The sequence below is a fragment of the Mya arenaria genome, chromosome 4 (genome assembly GCF_026914265.1).
Source record: "Mya arenaria isolate MELC-2E11 chromosome 4, ASM2691426v1".
Taxonomy (NCBI): domain Eukaryota; kingdom Metazoa; phylum Mollusca; class Bivalvia; order Myida; family Myidae; genus Mya; species Mya arenaria.
The window spans coordinates 16,061,041-16,083,026 of NC_069125.1; the positions used below are offsets into that span (position 1 = coordinate 16,061,041).

The 21,986-nt window shown below is 46.3% G+C and overlaps 1 protein-coding gene across 1 annotated transcript; it reads right to left on the reverse strand.

Moving 5' to 3' along the window:
• Nucleotides 1-1,448: 1,448 nt before the first annotated feature.
• LOC128230656 (uncharacterized protein DDB_G0271670-like) lies at nucleotides 1,449-20,303 on the reverse strand (the record flags this gene model as incomplete). Its single annotated transcript, XM_052943100.1, has 7 exons — nucleotides 1,449-1,583; nucleotides 2,688-2,713; nucleotides 3,666-4,093; nucleotides 16,043-16,294; nucleotides 16,642-16,929; nucleotides 17,283-17,507; nucleotides 20,212-20,303. Coding segments are annotated over 7 exons (1,446 nt in total), but the record flags the coding sequence as incomplete, so codon positions are not given.
• Between the last annotated feature and the right edge of the window lie 1,683 nt (nucleotides 20,304-21,986).

The window sequence follows — 21,986 nt, forward strand, 5'->3', positions numbered from 1 at the left end:
CGCTTCAGATTTATCGAGAAGCTGGGGTCTTATCGCACACATATTTGAGTGAATCGCAGACGGTGTTTACAGTATTTACTGTCAACAACACAAACTTCTTGAGGCATCTCATTTAGACTTTTTTACTAAATAACAAGCAGGAATTTTGACACAATGGCTATTTATAACAAACTTGACCATGAGATTGAGTGTGAGCAAGCCAGTAAAGCTTGACTTTGAACCTTTTTGGTGAAAAGTTACTAAATGGCCATGTAAATTAAAAAAAATGGAGTTGCACCTAAATTTTTAAGGTGCAGGTCTCAGAAAAGGCATGACAGTCTTAATATAGAGGTGTAGTTGTATATTAAAGATGTGCACCTCAATTTTAAATATAGAGGTGCAGTTGTATTTATGAAAGAGGTGCACCTACATGTTAGAGTTTAAAAATATATCTAGAACAGAACATATTCATGAATCAAGAGACGCAAAGCTTAATAACATACAGGTGCACCTGTAAAGTAAGTGTATTTTAGTAACATTGATGATTCTCTCACCATGCAACAATGTTGTTTCATGGAATGGGTGCGGCATCTCTCACTCAGTCATGGTGGTGTTTGGCAGGATGGTTCGCCTTCTCCACACCCTGGACTGATTATTTAGTTACAATATTTCACACGATCTGTGGCCCACAGCAAAACCATCAAACCTCATTTGCCGATTTTTCTTTCAATCACAATCTCGCACTCTTATGACGTCAGCCTCCCTCTCTTGTCAAACATTTAAATAGTAAACAATGCGTATAAATATCTTTAATGAACAAGTGAAAACAAAATATAGCGATGAACACAACATCTTCGGATCTGTTCAAATCGCAATTCATCGCATAACAATAAATGTATTGTTGCCATTAGGTGAACGGTGTCATAAAAGTTATGTCTATATAAATTTAAGTGTGCAATGGTGGTTCTTGTTATAGTTATTTAGCCGTTTATTTTTTATTACTATTGAATAATATTAGTTAATTAACATGTAAATTAATATGTTTAGTATGTGTTCTTTTATTCAGCTACTTGTTTTAATTTTACATATATAAACTCTTTATTGAAATAAATGACTGCATGACCAGTTCAATGTTTCAGTGCCCACTGTACTGGAGGTGTCCAACGTCCAAATGAAGTGATGACACATGCATTTGAGTTGGTTATGGGCAACAACTCACTGATGACGGTACTTAGCTTGACAGCTGGATTGAAGCGGGCGATCAAAGTGTATGAAACTTAGCATCTTTAGGTAAATATATAGATAATGCTAGAATTGATGACAAAAATGCATAGTCCGTGTACAAGGGTTAAGTATGTAATGGATGGTGATGATGGTCTTGCATATGATGATGATGATGATGATGATGATGATGATGATGTTGATGATGTTGATGATACTGTTGATGATGATGATGATGATGATGATGATGATGATGATGATGATGATGATGATGATGATGATGATGATGATGATGATGATGATGATGATATTGATGATGATGATGATGATGATGATGATGATGATGATGATGATGATGATGTTGATGATATTGTTGATGATGATGATGATGATGATGTTGATGATGTTGATGGTGATGGTGGTTGTGGTGATGATGATGGTGTTGATGTAGTAGTGGCCATGGTGGTGGTTACTGTGATGGTGGTGATGGTATTGGTGGTGGTGGTTTTGGTTGTGGTGATGGTGATGGTGGTGATGGTATTGGTGGTGGTGGTGGTGGTGGTGGTGGTGGTGGTGGTTGTGATGATGGTGTTGGTTATGGTGATGGTGGTGGTGATGGTGGTGATGATGGTGGTGGTGATGATGATGGTGGTGGTGATGATGGTGGTGGTGGTGTTGATGGTAATGGTGGTGATGAGAAGTTGGTAGTGGTGGTGGTTATGTTGATGGTGGAGGTGGTGGTGATGGTGGTGGTGGTGATGGAGGTGGTGATGGTGGTGGTGGTGATGGAGGTGGTGGTGGTGGTGGTGGTGGTGGTGGTGGTGGTGGTTTCGGTGATGATATTGTTGGTAGTGGTGTTCATGGTGGTGGTTATGTTGATGGTGGTGGTGATGGTGGTTGTGGTGTTTGTAGTGGTGATGGTAGATGTGGTGATGATGATGGTGGTGATGGTGATGATGATGGTTGTGATTGTGGTAATAATGATGGTTGTGATGGTGTGGATGGTGGTGGTGATGGTGGTGGTGGTGGTGTTGTGGTGGTGGTGGTGGTGGTGGTGGTGGTGGAGGTGGTGGTGATGGTGGTTGTGGTGGTGGTGGTGGTGGTGGTGGTGGTGATGGTGGTGGTGGTGATGATGGTGGTGGTGGTGATGGTTTTAGTGGTGATCATTACGGTGGTTGTGGTGGTGGTGGTGGTGATGGTGGAGGTGATGATAGTTGGGATGGTGATGACAATGATGATTGTAGTGGTTGTCATAATGTTTTTTGTTGTGGTCAACTATGATGTTGGTGATGAAGATGAAGATGATGATGATGGTGATGATGATATTGATAATGAATATCCCCTAGCTTACCTTTGAAGCTCTTTAAATGTCTTGTCCATAGTTCATAAGCTGTTTCATTTAGATTGGTGGACACCGGGAGACATTGGCATGATGGTGGTTGTGGTGGTGGTTGTCATGACGGTGGTGATAGTTGTGATGGGGCTACATTGGCAGTCTTGTTCGCAAAATAGGCTGTGGACAACATCAATAACAAAGATATGTATTTTTTGCTCACTCCTTTGTATTAGAATTTGTCCAAAGTAAAAATATTCTATGATGCATTTTAAATTGTGGAGAGATGTCGGATCAATTTTGTTATTTTAAATAGAAAAAAAACAGCCACCCTTGAAATAATCTTCTTCATGAGCTTATCATTGTTTGTCTTAAATTTATGGACATATTTTTCAATCAACATTTTTTATTTATTTTCTAAAATGTTCTTTGAATTAACAAATCTGATTTATTTTTTTAAGAAAAACACGAAAACTGAAAATGGCATTTTCTGATGGTTTTTTAAATCTTATAGTGAAAATGCTAAAAGGCACCAGCATTCTTTCATATGAATAATTTTGCACGTGGCTTATAATAGACTGGTAGGAAATGATCAAAATGTGAGTTTCATGATGGTGATGAGCAAGAAGTTGGAGATAATGGTTATGATGGTCAAAATGTAATTTTCATTGTATGATGGGGATGAGAAAGCTATGGTGGTGTTGATGATGGCGATGAGCAAGATGGTGGATAGTGATGGTCATGATTATGGTGAGCACGGTGATGGATGGTGATGGCCATGATGGTAATAAGCAAGGAAGTGGTGGTGATGATCATGATGGTGATGAGCACGATGGTGATGGTGGTGGAGGTGATGTAGGAGGTGGACGTGATGATGGTGATGGTGATTGAGGTGAAGTTGATGATGCAATGATGAGGTGGAGGTGATGGTGATGGAGGTGGTGGTGATGGAGTTGGAGATGATGATGCTGGTGATGTTGATTGAAAAGGAGGTGGTGGTGATGGAGGTGGGGGTGATGTAGGAGGTGGACGTGATGATGGTGATGGGGATTGAGGTGAAGTTGATGATGCAATGATGAGGTGGAGGTGATGGTGATGGAGGTGGTGGTGATGGAGTTGGAGATGATGATGCTGGTGATGTTGATTGAAAAGGAGGTGGTGGTGATGGAGGTGGGGGTGATGGTGAAGGTCGAGGTGATGATGGTGATGGTGATTGATGTGCAGTTAAAAATGATGGAGATGATGGAGGTGGCAATGCTGTTGGTGATGGTGATTGACGTGGAGGTGACGATGGTGGTGGTGATGGAGATATAGATGATGGTTGAGTTTGAGGTGATAATGCTGGTGGTGGTGATGGTGATGGTGATTGATGTGCAGTTGGGGTCGGTAATTGAGGTGATGTTGATGGAGGTGGTGGTGATGGAGGTGGAAGTGATGGTGGAAATGATGATGGCGATGGTGATGTTGATTGATTTGCAGTTGGAGGCAGTAATTGAGTTGATGTTGATAGAGTTGAAGGTGGTGGTGATGGAGGTGGAGGTGATGGCGGTGTTGTTGATACTGGTGATGGAGATTGAGGTGGAGGTGGTGATAATGGTGATGATGATGATGATGATGATGATGATGATGATGATGATGATGATGATGATGATGATGATGATGATGATGATGATGGTGATGAAGGTTATTGTGATTGTGATAGTGATTGAAGTTGAGGGGATGGAGGTCGAGATGGTGGTGATGGAGGTCAAGGTGATGATGTTGGTGGTGGTGATTGAGGTGGAGGTGATGGTGATGGAGGTGATGGTGCAGGTGAAGTTGATGATGCTTGTCGTGTTTATTGAAGTGGAGGTGGTGGTTATGAAGTAGGAGGTGATGGTGAAGGTGAAGGTGATTATGGTGATGGTGATGTTCATTGTTGTGCAGTTGGAAATGATGGAGATGATAGATGTGGTGATGCTGGTGGTGCTGGTGATTGAGGTTCAGGTGATGATGGTCAAAGTGATGGTGGAGATGATGATGCTGGTGGTGGTGATGGTGATTGAGCTGGTGGTGATGGTGTTAGAGGTGATGATGGTGGTGGTGATGATGGTGGTGGTGATGATGATGGTGGTGGTGATGATGGTGGTGGTGGTGTTGATGGTAATGGTGGTGATGATGATGTTGGTGGTGGTGGTGGTTATGTTGATGGTGGAGGTGGTGGTGATGGTGGTGGTGGTGATGGAGGTGGTGATGGTGGTGGTGGTGATGGAGGTGGTGGTGGTGGTGGTGGTGGTGGTGGTGGTGGTTTCGGTGATGATATTGTTGGTAGTGGTGTTCATGGTGGTGGTTATGTTGATGGTGGTGGTGATGGTGGTTGTGGTGTTTGTAGTGGTGATGGTAGATGTGGTGATGATGATGGTGGTGATGGTGATGATGATGGTTGTGATTGTGGTAATAATGATGGTTGTGATGGTGTGGATGGTGGTGGTGATGGTGGTGGTGGTGGTGGTGGTGGTGGTGGTGGTGGTGGTGGTGGTGATGGTGGTTGTGGTGGTGGTGGTGGTGGTGGTGGTGGTGGTGGTGGTGATGATGGTGGTGGTGGTGATGGTTTTAGTGGTGATCATCACGGTGGTTGTGGTGTGGTGGTGGTGATGGTGGAGGTGATGATAGTTGGGATGGTGATGACAATGATGATTGTAGTGGTTGTCATAATGTTTTTTGTTGTGGTCAACTATGATGTTGGTGATGAAGATGAAGATGATGATGATGGTGATGATGATATTGATAATGAATATCGCCTAGCTTACCTTTGAAGCTCTTTAAATGTCTTGTCCATAGTTCATAAGCTGTTTCATTTAGATTGGTGGACACCGGGAGACATTGGCATGATGGTGGTTGTGGTGGTGGTTGTCATGACGGTGGTGATAGTTGTGATGGGGCTACATTGGCAGTCTTGTTCGCAAAATAGGCTGTGGACAACATCAATAACAAAGATATGTATTTTTTGCTCACTCCTTTGTATTAGAATTTGTCCAAAGTAAAAATATTCTATGATGCATTTTAAACTGTGGAGAGATGTCGGATCAATTTTGTTATTTTAAATAGAAAAAAAACAGCCACCCTTGAAATAATCTTCTTCATGAGCTTATCATTGTTTGTCTTAAATTTATGGACATATTTTTCAATCAACATTTTTTATTTATTTTCTAAAATGTTCTTTGAATTAACAAATCTGATTTATTTTTTTAAGAAAAACACGAAAACTGAAAATGGCATTTTCTGATGGTTTTTTAAATCTTATAGTGAAAATGCTAAAAGGCACCAGCATTCTTTCCCAAGATTTCCTTTACCAAACACGGGTATCAGAAAATGTTTATTTCATACTCGTGTATATTCCTATATACCAGCTTTATTTAAAAAGTTGAACAATTATGAGGCTTCATATGAATAATTTTGCACGTGGCTTATAATAGACTGGTGGATGGTGGATGTGCTGATGGTGGATAGCATGGTGGTGGTGGTGGTGGTGGTGAGTGTGGTGGATGTGCTGATGGTGGATAGCACGGTGGTGGTGGTGGTTGTGGTGGTGGATGTGCTGATGGTGGTAAGCACGGAAGTGGTGGTGGATGTGCTGATGGTGGTAAGCACAGTGGTGGTGGTGGCGGTGGATGTGCTGATGGTGGTGAGCACGGTGTTGGTGGTGAATTTGATGATGGTGGTGAGCACGGTAGTGATGGTGGATGTGCTGATGGTGGATAGCACGGTGGTGGTGGTGGATGTGCATATGGTGGATAGCACGGTGGTGGTGGTGGTGGTTGTGGTGGTGGATGTGCTGATGGTGATAAGCACAGTGGTAGTGGTGAATGTGCTGATGGTGGTTAGCACAGTGGTGGTAGTGGTGTTGGATGTGCTTATGGTGGTGAGCATGGTGGTGGTAATGGTGGATGTGCTGATTGTGGTGAGCACGGTGGTGGTGGTGATGGTGGATGTGCTTATGGTGGTAAGCACGTCGTGGTGATATATGTGGTGATGGTGGTGAGCACGGGTGTTGATGGTGGATGTGCTAATGATGGTGATGGTCATGCTGGTGATGAGCCCGGTGCAGGTGGTCATGATGGTAATGGGTACGGTGGTGGAAGGTGATGGACATGATGGTGATGAGCAAGGGGTTGGATAGTGATGGTCAAACTGTGATTGTCATGATGGTGATGACATTTAGGTTAAGAGTGATGGTTATTATGTTGATGACTAAGGTAGTGGATTGTGATGGTCGTGATGGTGATGAGCACGGTGATGGATGGTACTGTTTGTGATGATGATGCGCAAGGTGGTGGATGGTGATGGTCATGATGTTGATGAACATGGTGGTGGATGCTGATGGTCATGATGGTGACGAGCAAGGTGGTGGATAGTCATGATCATGATGTTGATGAGCAAGATGGTGGATAGTGATGGTATGATGGTGATGAGCATGGTGGTGGATGGTGGTGGTCATGATGGTGATGAGCAAGGTGGTGGATGGTGGTGGTCGTGATGGTGATGAGCAAGGTGGTGGATGGTGGTGGTCATGATGGTGATGAGCAAGGTGGTGGATGGTGGTGGTCATGATGGTGATGAGCAAAGTGGTGGATGGTGATGGTCATGATGGTGATGAGCAAGGTGGTGGATGGTGATGGTCATGATGGTGATGAGCAAGGTGTTGGATGGTGACGGTCATGATGGTAATGAGCAAGGTGTTGGATGGTGATAGTATGATGGTGATGAGTATGGTTGTTGATGATGGTGGTCATGATTGTGATGAGCATGGTGGTGGTCATGATGGTGATGAGCAAGGTGGTGGATGGTGATAGTATGATGGTGATGAGCATGGTTGTTGATGATGGTGATCATGCTTGTGATGAGCATGGTGGTGGATGGTTGTGGTCATGATTGTGATGAGCATGGTGGTGGATGGTGGTGGTCATGATTGTGATGAGCAAGGTGGTGGATGGTGGTGGTCATGATGGTGATGAGCAAGGTGGTGGATGGTGGTGGTCATAATGGTGATGAGCAAGGTGGTGGATGGTGGTGGTCATGATGATGATGAGCAAGGTGGTAGATGGTGGTGGTCATGATGGTGATGAGCAAGGTGGTGGATAGTGATAGTAGGATGGTGATGAGCATGGTTGTTGATGATGGTGGTCATGATTGTGATGAGCATGGTGGTGGATGGTGTTGGACATGATGGTGATGTGCATAGTGGCGGATGGTCATTTTGGTGATGATCACGACGGTTGATGGTGGAGGTCACGATGGTGGTGTGCAAGGTGGTGGATGGTGATGGTCATGATGATGGTGAGCACGGTGATAGATGGTTAAGGTCATGATGGTGATAAGCTCGGTGATGGTCATGATGGTGATAAGCATGGTGGTGGTTGTGATGGTCATGATGATGATAAGCATGGTGGTTGTGATGGTCATGATGATGATAAGCACGGTGGTGGTGATGGTCATGGTGCTGATGAGTACGGTGGTGGATAGTAGTGGTCATGATGGTGATGTGCAAGGTGGTGGATGGTAATGTTATGATGGTGATGAGCATGGAGGTGGATGGTGGTAGTCATGATGGTGATAAGCAAGGTGGTGGATAGTGATGGTCATGATGTTTATAAGCAAGGTGGTGAAAAGCGTTGGGCATGGTGATGATGAGCTCAGTGGTGGATGGTGACGGTTATGATAGTAATGAACACGGGGAAGTGGTGGTGGTGGTGGTCATGATGGTGATAAGCACGATGGTGGATGGTAATTATCAAGATGGTGATTAGCACGGTACAGGTGGTTATGATGTTGTTGACCATGGTGGTGGATGGTGATAATTATGATTATGATAAACAAGGTATGATGGTGATGAGCAAGGTGGTGGAGAGTCATGGTCATGATGGTGATGACCAAGGTGGTTGATAGTGATAGTATGATGGTGATGAACATCGTTGTAGATGATGGTGGTCATGATGGTGATGAGCGTGGTGGAGGATTGTGTTGGACATGATGGTGATGACCACGGTGGTGGATAGTAATTGTCAATATGATACACAGCAAGGTGGTAGGTAGTGATGATATGATGGTAATGAGCAAGGTGGTGGAGGGTGGTGGTCGTGATGGTGATGAGCACGGTGTTGATGGTGTGGGTCATAATGGTGGGGAGTTCGGTGGTGGTGGTGGTGGTGGTCATGATGGTGATGAGCAAGGTGGTCGATAGTGATGGTTATGATGATAATGAAAACGGCGGTGATAGTGATGGTGATGGTCATGATGGTGATAAGCACGGTGATTGAAGGAGGTTGTCATAGTGATTATAAGCACGGTTTTAGTGTTATTAGTCATGATGGCGATGAGCACGGTTTTGGTGTTATTGGTCATGATGGTGATGAGCACGGTGTTGGTGATGGTCATGATAGTTTTGAGCACGGTGGTGGTGGACATGATGGTGATGAGCACATAGCAGGTGGTTTGATGGTGATGAGCACGGTTGTAAATTGTGATGGTCATTATGGTGATGAACAAGGTGATGGATGGTAGTGGTCACGATGGTGATGAGAACGGTGGTGGATGGTGATGCTTATGATGGTGGTGAGCACGGTGGAAGTGGTATTGGTCATGATGGTGACGAGAATTGCACGGTGGTGGTGGTGGTGGTGGTGGTGGTGGTGGTGGTGGAGGTGGCAATGATGGTCATGATGTTGATTAGCACTGTGATGATGTTGGTGGTGGTGTTGGTGGTGGTCATGATAATGATGAGCACGGTGGTGGATAGTGATTGTTATGATGGTGATGAGCCCGGTGGTGGTAATCGGGATGGTGGTCATGAAAGAAACGTGTCGAACAGAAAAAAATACAAGTAGATCGTGCTTCATTTGAGAACGTTAAATATACACAGGTGGTGGTGATGTAGATAGAGATGATGGTTGAGTTTGAGGTGATAATGCTAGTGGTGGTGATGGTGATGGTAATTGATGTGCAGTTGGAGTCGGTAATTGAGGTGATGTTGATGGAGGTGGTGGTGATGGAGGTGGAGGTGATGGTGGAAATGATGATGGTGATGGTGATGTTGATTGATTTGCAGTTGGAGGCAGTAATTGAGTTGATGTTGATAGAGTTGAAGGTGGTGGTGATGGAGGTGGAGGTGATGGCGGAGTTGTTGATACTGGTCATGGAGATTGAGGTGGAGGTGGTGATGATGGTGATGGTGATGATGATGATGATGATGATGATTATGATGATGATGATGATGATGATGATGATGATGATGATGATGATGATGATGATGATGATGATGATGATGATGATGATGATGATGATTGTGGTGATGAAGGTTATTGTGATTGTGATAATGATTGAAGTTGAGGTGATGGAGGTGGAGGTGGTGGTAATGGAGGTCAAGGTGATGATGTTGGTGGTGGTGATTGAGGTGGAGGTGATGGTGTAGGTGAAGTTGATTATGGTCATGGTGATGTTTATTGTTGTGCAGTTGGAAATGATGGAGATGATAGAAGTGGTGATGCTGGTGGTGCTGGTGATTGAGGTTCAGGTGATGATGGTCAAAGTAATGGTGGAGATGATGATGCTGGTGGTGGTGATGGTGATTGAGCTTGTGGTGATGGTGTTGGAGGTGATGGTGATGGTGGTGGAGGTGATGATGTTGATGGTGATGGTTATTGAGGTGGAGGTGGTGGTGATTGATGTGGAGGTGATGTTGGAGGTGTGGGTGATGATGGTGATGGCGATGATAGTGATGGTGGCGGAGGTGATGGTGGTGGAGGTGGTGATGTTGATGGTGATGTTGATTGAGGTGGTGTTGTGGAGGTGGAGGTGATGATGGTGATGGTATTTGTTATTGAGGTATTGGTGGTAGTGATTGAGGTGGAGGATCATGGTAGTGATGGCGGTGATGATAGTGATGGTATTTGATTTGCAGTTGGAAATGGTTGAGGTGATGGAGGTGGAGGTGATGGTGATGGAGGTGGTGGTGATGGAGGTGGATTTGATTATGGTGATGGTGATTTATGTGCAGTTGGAAATGGTGGAGGTGATGAAGGTGGTGATGCTGGTGGTGATGGTGATTGAGGTGGAGGTGATGGAGAAGGAAGTGATGGTGGAGGTGGAGGTGATAATGGCGATGGTAATTGAGGTGAAGGCGATGATGGTGATGTAGGTGAAGATGATGATGTTGATAGTGATGGTTATTTAGGTGGAAGTGGTGGTGATGGATGTAGAGGTGATGGTGAAGGTGGGGGTGATTATGGTGATGGTGATTGCTGTGCAGATTGAAATGGTGGAGGTGATTAAGATGGTGATGCTGGTCTTGTTGGTGATTGAGTCGATGATGGTGTAGGTTAACGAGGTGGAGGTGATGATGCTGATGGCGGTAATGGGGATTGTGATTAAGGTAGAGGTGATGAGGGTGGAGGTGGTGATAGTGGTGGTGGTGCTGGGGATGATGATGGAGTTGGTGGCGATGGAGGTGATTGTGGAGCTGGAGGTGATGATGATGGTGGTTGTGAATGAGGAGGAGGCGGTGGTGATGAAGGTGGAGTTGATGATAGTGATGGTGATTTATGTGCATTTGGTAATGGTGGAGGTGATGGAGGTGGTGATGCTGGTGGTGATTGTGATAGATGTGGAGGTGTTGGAGATGGGGATGATGGGGGAGATGATGATGCTGTTGGTGGTGATGGGGATGGTGATTGAGGTGGAGTTGATGGAGGTAGAATTAATTGTGAAGGTTTAGGTGTTGATGGTGATGGAAATTGATATGGAGGTGATGATGGTGATGATGATGGTGGTTGAGGTGGAGGTAGTGGTTATGGGGGTGAAGGTGATGATGGTGATGGTGATTAATGTGCAGTTGAAAATGGTTGAGGTGATGGAGGTGGAGGTGATGGTGATGGATGTGGAAGTAATGGAGGGGGAGGTGATGGTGGAGGTGAATGTGATGATGCTGGTGGTGCTGATGGTGATGGTGATTGAGGTGGAGGTGATAGTGATGGAGTTGGTGGTTATGGAGGAGGAGGTGATGGTGGAGGTAGAGGTGATAATGCTAGTAGTGAAGATTGTGATGTTGATTGAGGTGGAGGTAATATTGTAGGGGGAAATGATAATGCTGGTGGTGGTGATGGTGATTGAATTTGACGTGGTGGTGATGGAGGTGGAGGTAAAAGTGGAGGTGGATGTGATGCTGGTGATTGATGAAGAGGTGAAGTTGGAAATTGTGGTGATGGTGGAGGTGAAGGTGATGTAAGTGGTGATCCTGGTGGTGGTGGTGGTGGTGGTGATGATTCTTGTGGTGGTTTTTGAGGTTGAGGTGATTATGGTGAAGCTGATGCTGATTGATGTGCAGTTTGAAATGGTGGATTTGATGGACGTGGTGATGCTGGTGGTGATGGTGATTGAGGTGGAGGTGATGATGATGAAGGTGATGGAAGTGGAGTTAATGATGCTGGTGATGGTGATGGGGATGGTGATTGAGTAGGAGGTAATGGAGGTTGACGTAATGGTGGAGGTGGGGCTGATGATGGTGATGGTGATTGAGGTGAAGATGATGCTGGTGATGGTGGTGGATGTGATGGTGCTTTGAGGTGATGGTGATGGTTATAAAGGTGGAAGTGGTGGTGATAGAGGTGGAGGTGATGGTGGAGTTGGAGGTGATGATGGTGTTGGTGATGGTGATTGATGTGCAGTTGGGAATCGTTTAGGTAATGGAGGTGGGAGTGATGGTGATGGAGGTGGTGGTGATGGAGGTTGAAATGATGGTGGAGGTGGAGGTGGAGGTGGAGGTGATAATGCTGGTAGTGTGAAGGTGATGATGTTGCTGCTGGTGGTGATGGTGATGGTGATTGAGGTGGAATTGATGGTGGTGGTGATAATGCTCGTGGTGGTGATCGTGATTGAAGTGGAGGTGAAGATGGAGATGGAAGTGATGATGGTGATGTTGGAGGTGATTGGTGTGCAGTAGGAAATGGTTGAGGGGATGGAAGTGGAGGTAATGGTGATGGAGGGTGTGGTGATTAAGGTTTAGGTGATGGTGGAAATGATGACGGTGATGATGATGGTGATTAATATGCAGTTGGAAATGGTGATTGAGGTGGTGGTGATGATAGTGGTGATGGTGGAGTTGGTGATGTTGGTGGTGTTTATTGAGGTGGAGTAGGTGGTGGTGTTGATTATGGTGATTGATGTGGAGATGGAGTTCGAAATGGTAATGATGGTGGAGGTGAAGGCGATGGAGGTGGAGATAAAGGTGGTGGTGATGGTGGAGGTGATGGTGGTTGAGGTGGAGTTGGAAATAGTGGTGAGGGTGCAGATAGAGGTGTAGGTGTGGGTGATGGGGCTGGAAGTGATAATGGGGGCGGAGGTAATGATGCTGTTGGTTGTTATGGGGATAGTGATTGAGGTGGAGGTGGTGGTGATAGAGGTCGAAATGATGAGGGTGATTAAGGCTAAGTAATGGTGGTGAAGGTGATGATGGCGATGGTGATGGTGATTGAGATGGAGATGGTGGTGATGAAGGTGAAGGTGATAATGCTGGTGGTGGTGTTGGTCATGGTCATAGAGGTAGAGGGGATGGTGGACTTGAAAGTCATGATTGTGATGGTGATGGTGATTGATTTGGAGTTGAAAATGGTGATTGAGGTGGAGGTGATGATGGTAATTGTGATGGAGGTGGATGTGCAGGTGGTGGTGATTGGGGTGGAGATGATGATGCTTGTGGTGGTTATTGAGGTGGAGGTGGTGGTGATGCAGGTGAAGGTGATGGTGAAGGTTGAGGTGATTATGGTGATGGTGATGGTGATTGATGTGCAGTTTGAAATGATGGAGGTGGTGGTGCTGGTGGTGATGGTGATTGAGGTGGTGATGATGATGGTGTAGGTGATGGAGGTGGAGATGATGGTGCATGTGATGATGCTGGTGGTGGTGATTGGGTAGGTGATAGAGGTGGAGTTAATGGAGGTGGAAGTGATGGTGGAGGTGGAGGTGATGATGGTGATGTGAATGAGGTGAAGGTGATAATGCTGATGGTGGTGAAGGTTATGGTGGTTTGATCTGATGATGAAGGTGATTAAGGTGGAGGTGATGGTGATGGTGGTGATGGTGATGGTGATGGTGGTGGAGGTGATGATGGTGATGGGGATGGGGATTGATGTGCAATTGGAAATGGTTGAGGTGATGGCGATGGACGTGATGGTGATGGTGTGAAGGTGATGATGATGATGATGCTGGAGGTGATTGTGATGGTGATGGTGATTGGTGTGCAGTAAGAAATGGTTGAGGTGATGGTTATTTAGGTGGAGGTGATGGAGGTGGAGGTGATGGTGGAAGTGATGATGATGATGGTGATGGTGATTGATATGCAGTTGGCAATGGTGATTGAGATGGAGGTGATGATGTGTTGTTGATCGAGGTTGTGATGGTGGTTATGGTGGAGGAGATGATGCTGGTGGTGGTGATGGTGATGGTTATTGAGGTGATGTTGATAGAGGTAGTGATGCTGGTGGTGATTATATTTGAGGTGGAGGTGATGATGGTGGTGTTGATGGGGGTGGAGGTGATGGTGGAGGTGGAGGTAATGATACTGTTGTTGTTGATGGGGATGGTGATTGAGATGAAAGTGGTGGTGATAGAGGTGGAGGTGATGATGGTGGTTGAGGATAAGTGATGATAATAATGGTGGTGTAAGTGATGATGGTGATGGTGATTGAGGTGTAGGTGATGGAATTGGAGGTAATGGTTGAGTGAGGTGGAGGTGACGATGGTGATGGTGATGGTAATTGTTATACAGTTTGAAATGGTTGGGTGATGTAGATTGAGGTGATTGTGATGGAGTTGGTGGTGATGGAGTTGGAGGTGATGATGCTTGTGGTGGTGATGGTGATTAAGGTGGAGGTGATGGTGATGGAGGTGGTGTTGATGGAGATGGGGTTGATGGTTGAGGTGAAGGTGATAATGATGCTGTTGGTTATTGTGATGGCAATTAAGGTGGGGGATGGTGGTTGAAAGTGATGAAGATAATGGTGAAAGTGATTGATTTGCAGTTGGAAATAGTGATTGAGGTGGAGGTGATGATGGTGATGGTGATGATGGTGGTGTTGATTGGGATGGAGGTGATGGTGGAGGTGATGATGCTGGTGGTGGTAATGGTTATGGTGATTGAGGTGGAGATGATGATGATGTTGATGGTGCTACTGATGATGGTGGTTGTGATCAATGTGGCGGTAGTGATGGTGAAGTGATTGAGGTTGAGGTGATGGAGGGGGAGGTGATGGTGATGGAGGTAGTGATGGTGGAGGTGGAGGTAATTATGCTGGTGGTGGTAATTGTGGTGGAGGTGATGTAGGTGGAGTGGTGATGGTTATGATGGTAGAGATGATAGTGGTGATGCTGGAGGTGATGATTGAGGTGGAGGTGGTGGTGATTGATTTGAAAGTGTTGATGGTGATGGTGATGGTGATTGATGTACAGATGGAAATCGTGGAGATGATGCTGGTGGTAATGGTGATTTTGGTGGAGGTGATGATGATGATGGTGATGGAGGTGATGGTGGAGGTGATGATGCTGGTGATGGTAATAGGGATGGTGATTGAGGTGGAGGTGGAGCTTGAGATAATGATGGTGAAGGTGGAGGGGATAATGCTGGTGTTGTTGATGGGGATGGTGATTGATGTGGAGGTGATGATGATAGAATGAAGGAGGTTGAGGTGATTGAGGTGGTGGTGATAGATGTGACGTGTTGATGGTGATGCTGGTGGTGATGATGATTTAGGTTGCGGTGATAATGGTGATGGTGGTGGAGGTGATGGTGGATGTGATGATGCTGACGGGGATGGTGATTGTGATTGAGGTGGAGGAGGTAATGGTGGTGGTGATGGAGGTGATGGTGGAGGTGGAGGTGATGATGCTGGTGGTGATTGGGATAGTGATTAAATTGGAGGTGATTGAGATTGGGGTGATGATGGTGATGGTGATTGAGGTGACGGTGATGGTGGTGGAAGTGATGGTGGTGGAGGTGACGATGATGATAGTGACGGTAATTGAGATGGAGGTGATGGTGGAGGTGTAGGTGATGATGGTGATGGTATTGGTAATTGATGTGCAGTTGGAAATGGTTAATTTGATTGAGGTGGAGTTAATGTTGATGGAGTTTGATGTTTTGGTTGAGATTGGGATGTTGTTGCTGGTGGTGGTGATGGTGATTGTGATTGAGGTGGAACTGGCGGCGATGGTGGAAGTAATGATGGTTATGGTGATGGTGACTGATGTGCAGTTGGAAATGGTGACTGAGGTGGAGTTGATGATGGTGATGGTGAAGGAGGTGGACTTGGTAGTTATGCTAATGGAGGTGATGGTGAAGGTGGAGGTGATGATCCTGGTGGTGGTTGTGGTGGTGATTGAGGTGGAGGTGGTGTTAATAGAAATGATGATGGTGGTGATGGTGAAAGTGATTGAGGTTGAGCTGATGGAGGTGGAGTTGATGGTGACGAAGGTGTTGCCGACGGAGGTTGAAGTGATGATGAGTTGGAGGTAATATTGCTGGTTTTGGTGATGTTGATGATGCTTGAGGTGAAGGTAATGATCATGATGAATGTTGTGGTGATGGAGTTGGAGGTGGATGTCATGATGCTGGTGGTGGTCATTGAAGTGGAGTAGGTGTTGATATAGGTAGAGATGGTGGTGAACATTGAGGTGATGATGGTGATGGTGATTGATGTAAAGTTGGAAATGGTGGAGGTGATAGAGGTTGGGATGCTGGTAGTGATGTTGATTCAAGTGGAGTTTATGATGGTGGTGCTGATAGAGGTGATGGTTGAGGCGGAGGTGATGAAAGTGGAGTTGATGTTGTTGATAGTGATAAGAATGAGGTGATGGAGGTGGAGGTGGTGGTGATGGAGGTGGAGGTGATGATGTTGTTGGTAGTGATGGGGATGGGGATTAAGGTGGTGGTGGAGTTGATGGAGGTGATAGTGATTGAGGTTGAGGTGATAATGGTGGTGGTGGTGGAGTGATGGTGATGGAGGTGATGATAGTGATGCTGATTGAGGTGGAGGTGCTGATTGAGGTGGAGGTGATGGTGATGTTGATGGTAATTGATGTGCTGTTCGAAATGGTTGAAGGCGATTGATGTGGAGTTGATGATGGTGGTGGTGATGGAGGTGGAGCTGATGGAGTCGGAGGTGATGATGGTGATAGTGCTGGAGGTGATGATTGAGGTTGAGGTGGTGGTGATTGATGTGGAGGCGTTGATGGTGATGGTGATGGTGATTGTTGTGCAGTTTGAAATAGTGGAGGTGATATTGGTGTTTATGGTGATTGTAATGAAGGTGATGGTGAAGATGATGATGCTGGCAAAAGTGATGGGGATGATGAATGAGGTGAAGGTGGAGCTGGAGGTGATGATGGTGATGGTGATTGAGTTGACGGTGATGGTGGTGGAAGTGATGGTTGTGGAGGTGACGATGATGAGTGTGATGGTCATTGAGGTGGAGGTGGCGGTGGAGGTGGAGGTGATAATGGTGATGGTGAATGATGTGCAGTTGTAAAGGGTGATTGAGTAGGAGTTGATGATGGTGAGGGTGATGGAGGTGGACTTGGTTGTTATGGTGGTGGAGGTGATGGTGGAGGTGATGGTGATTAAAAAGGAGGTGGTGGTGATAGAGGTGATGATTATGTTGATGGTGATAGTGATTGAGATTGAGGTGATGAAGGTTGAGGTGATGGTGATAAAGTTGGTGGTGACGGAGGTGACAGTGATAGTGGAGGTGGAGGTAATGATGCTGGTGGTTGTGATGGTGATGATGATTGAGGTGGAGTTATGGTGATGATGGTTGTTGTGATGTAGTTGTAGGTGGATGTGATGATGCTGGTGGTGGTCATTGAAGTGGAAGTGGTAGCGATGAAGGTGGAGGAAGTGTTGAACGTTGAGGTGATGATGGTGATTGTGATTGCTGTGCAGTTGCTGATACTGGTAGTGATGGTGATTCAGGTGGAGTTTATGATAGTGGTGGTGATGGAGGTGATGGTTGAGGTGGAGGTGATGGAGGTGGAGTTGATGTTGGTGATAGTGATGGTGGTGGAGTTGATGATGTTGGTGGTGGTGATGGGTATGGTGATTAAGTTGGTGCTGTAGGTGATGATGGTGATGGTGATTGAGATTGAGGTGATGGAGGTGGTGGTGGTGGAAGTGAGATGGTGATTTAGGTGGAGGTGATGGTTGAGGTGGAGGTGTTCATGGTGATTTTGATGTGCAGTTGAAAATGGTTGAGGTGATGGATGTGGAGGTTTTGGTGATGGAGTTGTTGGTGATGGAAGTGATGGTTGAGTTGCAGATGATGATGATGGTGATTAATGTGCATTTAGAAATGGTTTAGGTGATGGACGTGGAGGTGATGATGATGGAGGTCGTGGTGATGGAGATGGAGGTGATGGTGATGTTGATTGAGGTGGCGGTAATGGTGATGGAGGTGGTGGTGGTGGAGGTGATAATGGTGGTGGTGCTGATGGGGAAGGTGATTGAGGTGGAAGAGGTGATGGTGGTGATGATGGATATGATGGTGGAGGTGGAAGTTATGATGCTGGTGGTGTTGATGGGGATGGTAATTGATCTGGAGGTGATGATGGTGATGGTGATGGTGGTGGAAGTGATAGTGGTGATGCAGGAGGTGATGATTGAGGTGGAGGTGGTGGTGATGGATGTGGAGGTGTTGATGGTGATGGTGATGGTGATTGATGTGTAGTTGTAAATGGTGAAAGTGATGCTTGTGGTGATGGTGATTTAGGTGGAGGTGATGATGGTGATTATGATGGAGGTGATGGTGGAGGTGATGATGCTGGCGATGGTGATGGGGATGGTGATTGAGGTGGAGGTGGAGCTGAAGGTGATGATGGTGATGGTTTTTGAGGCGGAGGTGGTGCTGGTGGTGGTGCTGGTGGAGGTGGAGGTGATGATGCTGGTGGTGATGGGGAAAGTGATTGAGTTGGAGGTGATGGACGTTGAGGTGTTGATGGTGATTGAGGTGGAGGTGATGGAGGTGGAGGTTATGGTGGAGGTGGAGGTGATGATGGTGATGGTGATTGAAGTGGAGGTGATGATGGTGATGGTGATGCAGGTGCTGGTGGTGGTGTAGGTGATGATGGTGAAAGTGATTGATGTGCAGTTGGAAATCGTGATTGAGATGGAGGTGTAGATGGGGATGGTGATGGTGATGGAGGTGGTGGTGATGGTGAAGGTTGGGGTGATGATGCTGGTTGTGATTATTGTGATTGATATTGAGGAGGTGGTGATGGAGGTGGAGGTGATGGCGAAGGTGGTTGTGATGATGGTGGTGGTGGTGATGGTGATTGTTGTGGAGTTGCACTTGGAAATGGTGGTGATGAGGTGTAGCTGATGGTGGAGATGAAGTTGATAATGATGGTGGTGGAGATGGTGATGGTGATGGAGGTTGTGGTAATGGAGGTGGAGATGGAGGTAATGGCGGAGTTGGAGGTGATAAGATTGGTGGCGGTGATGTTGATGGTGAATGAGGTGGATGTGATGGAAGAGGTGGAAGTGATGATGGTGATGGTGATTGATGTGCAGTTAGAAATGGTGATTGAGGGAGAGATGATGATAATGATGGTGATGGATATGCAGGCGTTCGTGATGAAGGTGGAGGTGATGATAGAGGTGGAGGTGATGATGCTGTTGATGGTGGTGGTGATGATGATTGAGGAGGAGGTAATGATGGTGGTGGTGATGGAGGTAAATGATGATGGTGGAGGTTGAGGTTATGATGCTGGTGGTGGTGATGTGGATGGTGATTGAGGTTAAGGTGGAGATGATTGAGGCGGAGATGATTATGGGGATGGTGATTGAGGCTGAGGTGATGATGGTAATAGTGGTGTAGGTGATGATGGTGATAGTGATTGAGGTGGAGGTGATTTTGATTGAGGTGGAGATAATGGTGGAGGCAAAGGTGATGATGGTGATGGTGATGGTGATTGATATGCAGTTGAAAATGGTTGAGGTGATGGTGGTGGAGGTGCTGGTGAAGGAGGTGGTGATGATGGAGTTGAAGGTGATGGTGAAGGTTATGATGCTGGTAGTGGTGATGTTTATGGTGATTGAGGTTGAAGTGGAGGTGATGATCGGGGTGGAGGTGATGGTGATGTTGATTGAGTTGAAGGTGTGTTGATGGAGGTGAAGATAATGGTGGAGGTGGAAGTGGTGATGATGGTGATGTTGCTAATGATGATGGAGGTGGTGACGCTGGTTATGATGGTGATTTAGGTGAAGGTGATGATGGTGAGGTGATGGAGGTTGAGGTTATGGTGGATGTGATGATGGTGATGGTGATTGATGTGCAGTTTTGAATGTTGATTGAGGTGATGTTGATGGAGATGGAGGTGGTGATGGTGATTGATATGCAGTTGGAAATGGTTGAGGTGATGGAAGTGGAGGTGATGGTTACGTAGGTGGTGATGATGGAGGTGGAGGTGATGGTGGAGGTGGAGGTTAAGGTGATGATGCTGGTAGTGTAGATGGCGATTGAGTTGGAAGTGGAGGTGATGGTGAAAGTGATAATGCTGGCGGTGGTGATGGTGATTGAGGTGGAGGTGGTGGTGATGGTGAAAATGATTGAGGTTGAGGTTATGGAGTTGGAGTTGATGGTGATGAAGGTTATGGTGACGGAGGTGGTTGTGATGGTGGAGGAGGATTTGATGCTGTTGGTGGTTGTGATGGTGGTGGTGATTGAGGTGGAGGTGATGGAGGTGGAGGGGATTGTGGAGGTGGAGGTGATGATGCTGATTGTGGTAATTGAGGTGATAGTGATGGAGATGACGGTGAAGGTTGAGACGATGATGATGATGGTGATTGGTGTGCAGTTGAAAATGGTGGAGGTGATGGAGGTGGTGATGCTTTGGTGATAGTGATTAAGGTGGAGGTGGTGATGATGGTGATGTTGCTAATGATGATGGAGGTGGTGATGCTGGTTATGATGGTGATTGAGGTGAAGATGATGATGGTGAGGTGATGGAGGTTGAGGTTATGGTGGATGTGATGATGGTGATGGTGATGGTGATTGATGTGCAGTTTTGAATGTTGATTGAGGTGATGTTGATGGAGGTGGAGGTGGTAGTGATGGAGGTTGAGGTGATGGTAGAGTTGATGATGCTGGTGATGGTGATTGAGGTGGAGGTGATGATGATGGTGATGGTGCTGATGATGATGGTGGTGGTGATGAAGGTTGTGAGTGTGATTGTGATAATGATGAGGTTGAGGTGATGGAGGTTAAGGTTGTTGTGATGGAGGTCGAGATGATGATGTTGGTGGTGATGAAGGCGATGGTGATTGGGATAAATGTAATGTTGACGGAGGTGGTGATGGAGGTGATGGTGGAGGTGGGGGTGATGATTCTTGTGCAGTTTATTGAGGTGTAGGTGGTGGTGATTGAGATGGAGGGTAATGTGGAGGTGGTGATGCTGCTGGTGGTGATGGGGATGGTGATAATGGTGTAGCTGATGGAGAAGAAGGCGATGGTGGAGGTGGAGGTGATGATGTTGATGGTGATTGAGGTGGAGGTGATGATGGTGATGGTGGTGGATGTGATTGTGTTGATGGTGATGCTTATTTAGGTAGAGATGGTGGTGATGGAGGTGGAGGTGATGGTGAATGTGGGGGTGGAGGTGGAGGTGATGGTGAAGGTGATGGTGATTGATGTGCAGTTGGAAATGGTGGAGGTGACGGGAGGGTGATTTTGGTGGTGATTGCGATTGAGGTGATAGTGATGATGGTGTAAGTGATGGTGGTGGAGTTGATTGTGGATGTGATGATGCTGGTGGTGGTGATGAGGATGGTGATTGAGGTGGAAATGATGGAAGTGGAGGTTATAGTGGAGGTGGATGTTATGATGGTGATGGTGATTGAGGTGGAAGTGATGATGGTGATGGTGATTGAGGTGGAGGTGATAATGCTCATGGTAGTGGTGATGGTGAAGGTGGATGTGATGGTGGTTGAGGTTGAGGTGGTGGTGTAGGTGATGATGGTGATGGTGATGGTGATTGAGGTGGAGGTGGTGGTTATGGAGGTGGAGATAATTGTGGAGATGGAGAGAGACGATGATGATGGTGATGGTGATAATGATTGATATGCAGTAAGAAATGGTTGAGGTGATGGAGGTGGAGGTGCTGGTGATTGAGGTGGTGGTGATGGAGATGAATGTGATGGTTGAGGTGATGATGCTGGTGGTGGTGATGCTTATGGGGGATTGAGGTGGAAGAAGAGTTGATGGTCGAGGTGAAGATGATGGTGATGGTGATTGAGATGAAGGTGGTGGTGATTGAGGTGGAGATAATGGTGGAGGTGGAGGTGACGATGGTGATGGTGATGGTGATTTATATGCAGTTGGAAATGGTTGAGGTGATGGAGTGGAAGTAATGGTGTCGTAGGTGATGGAGGTGGAGG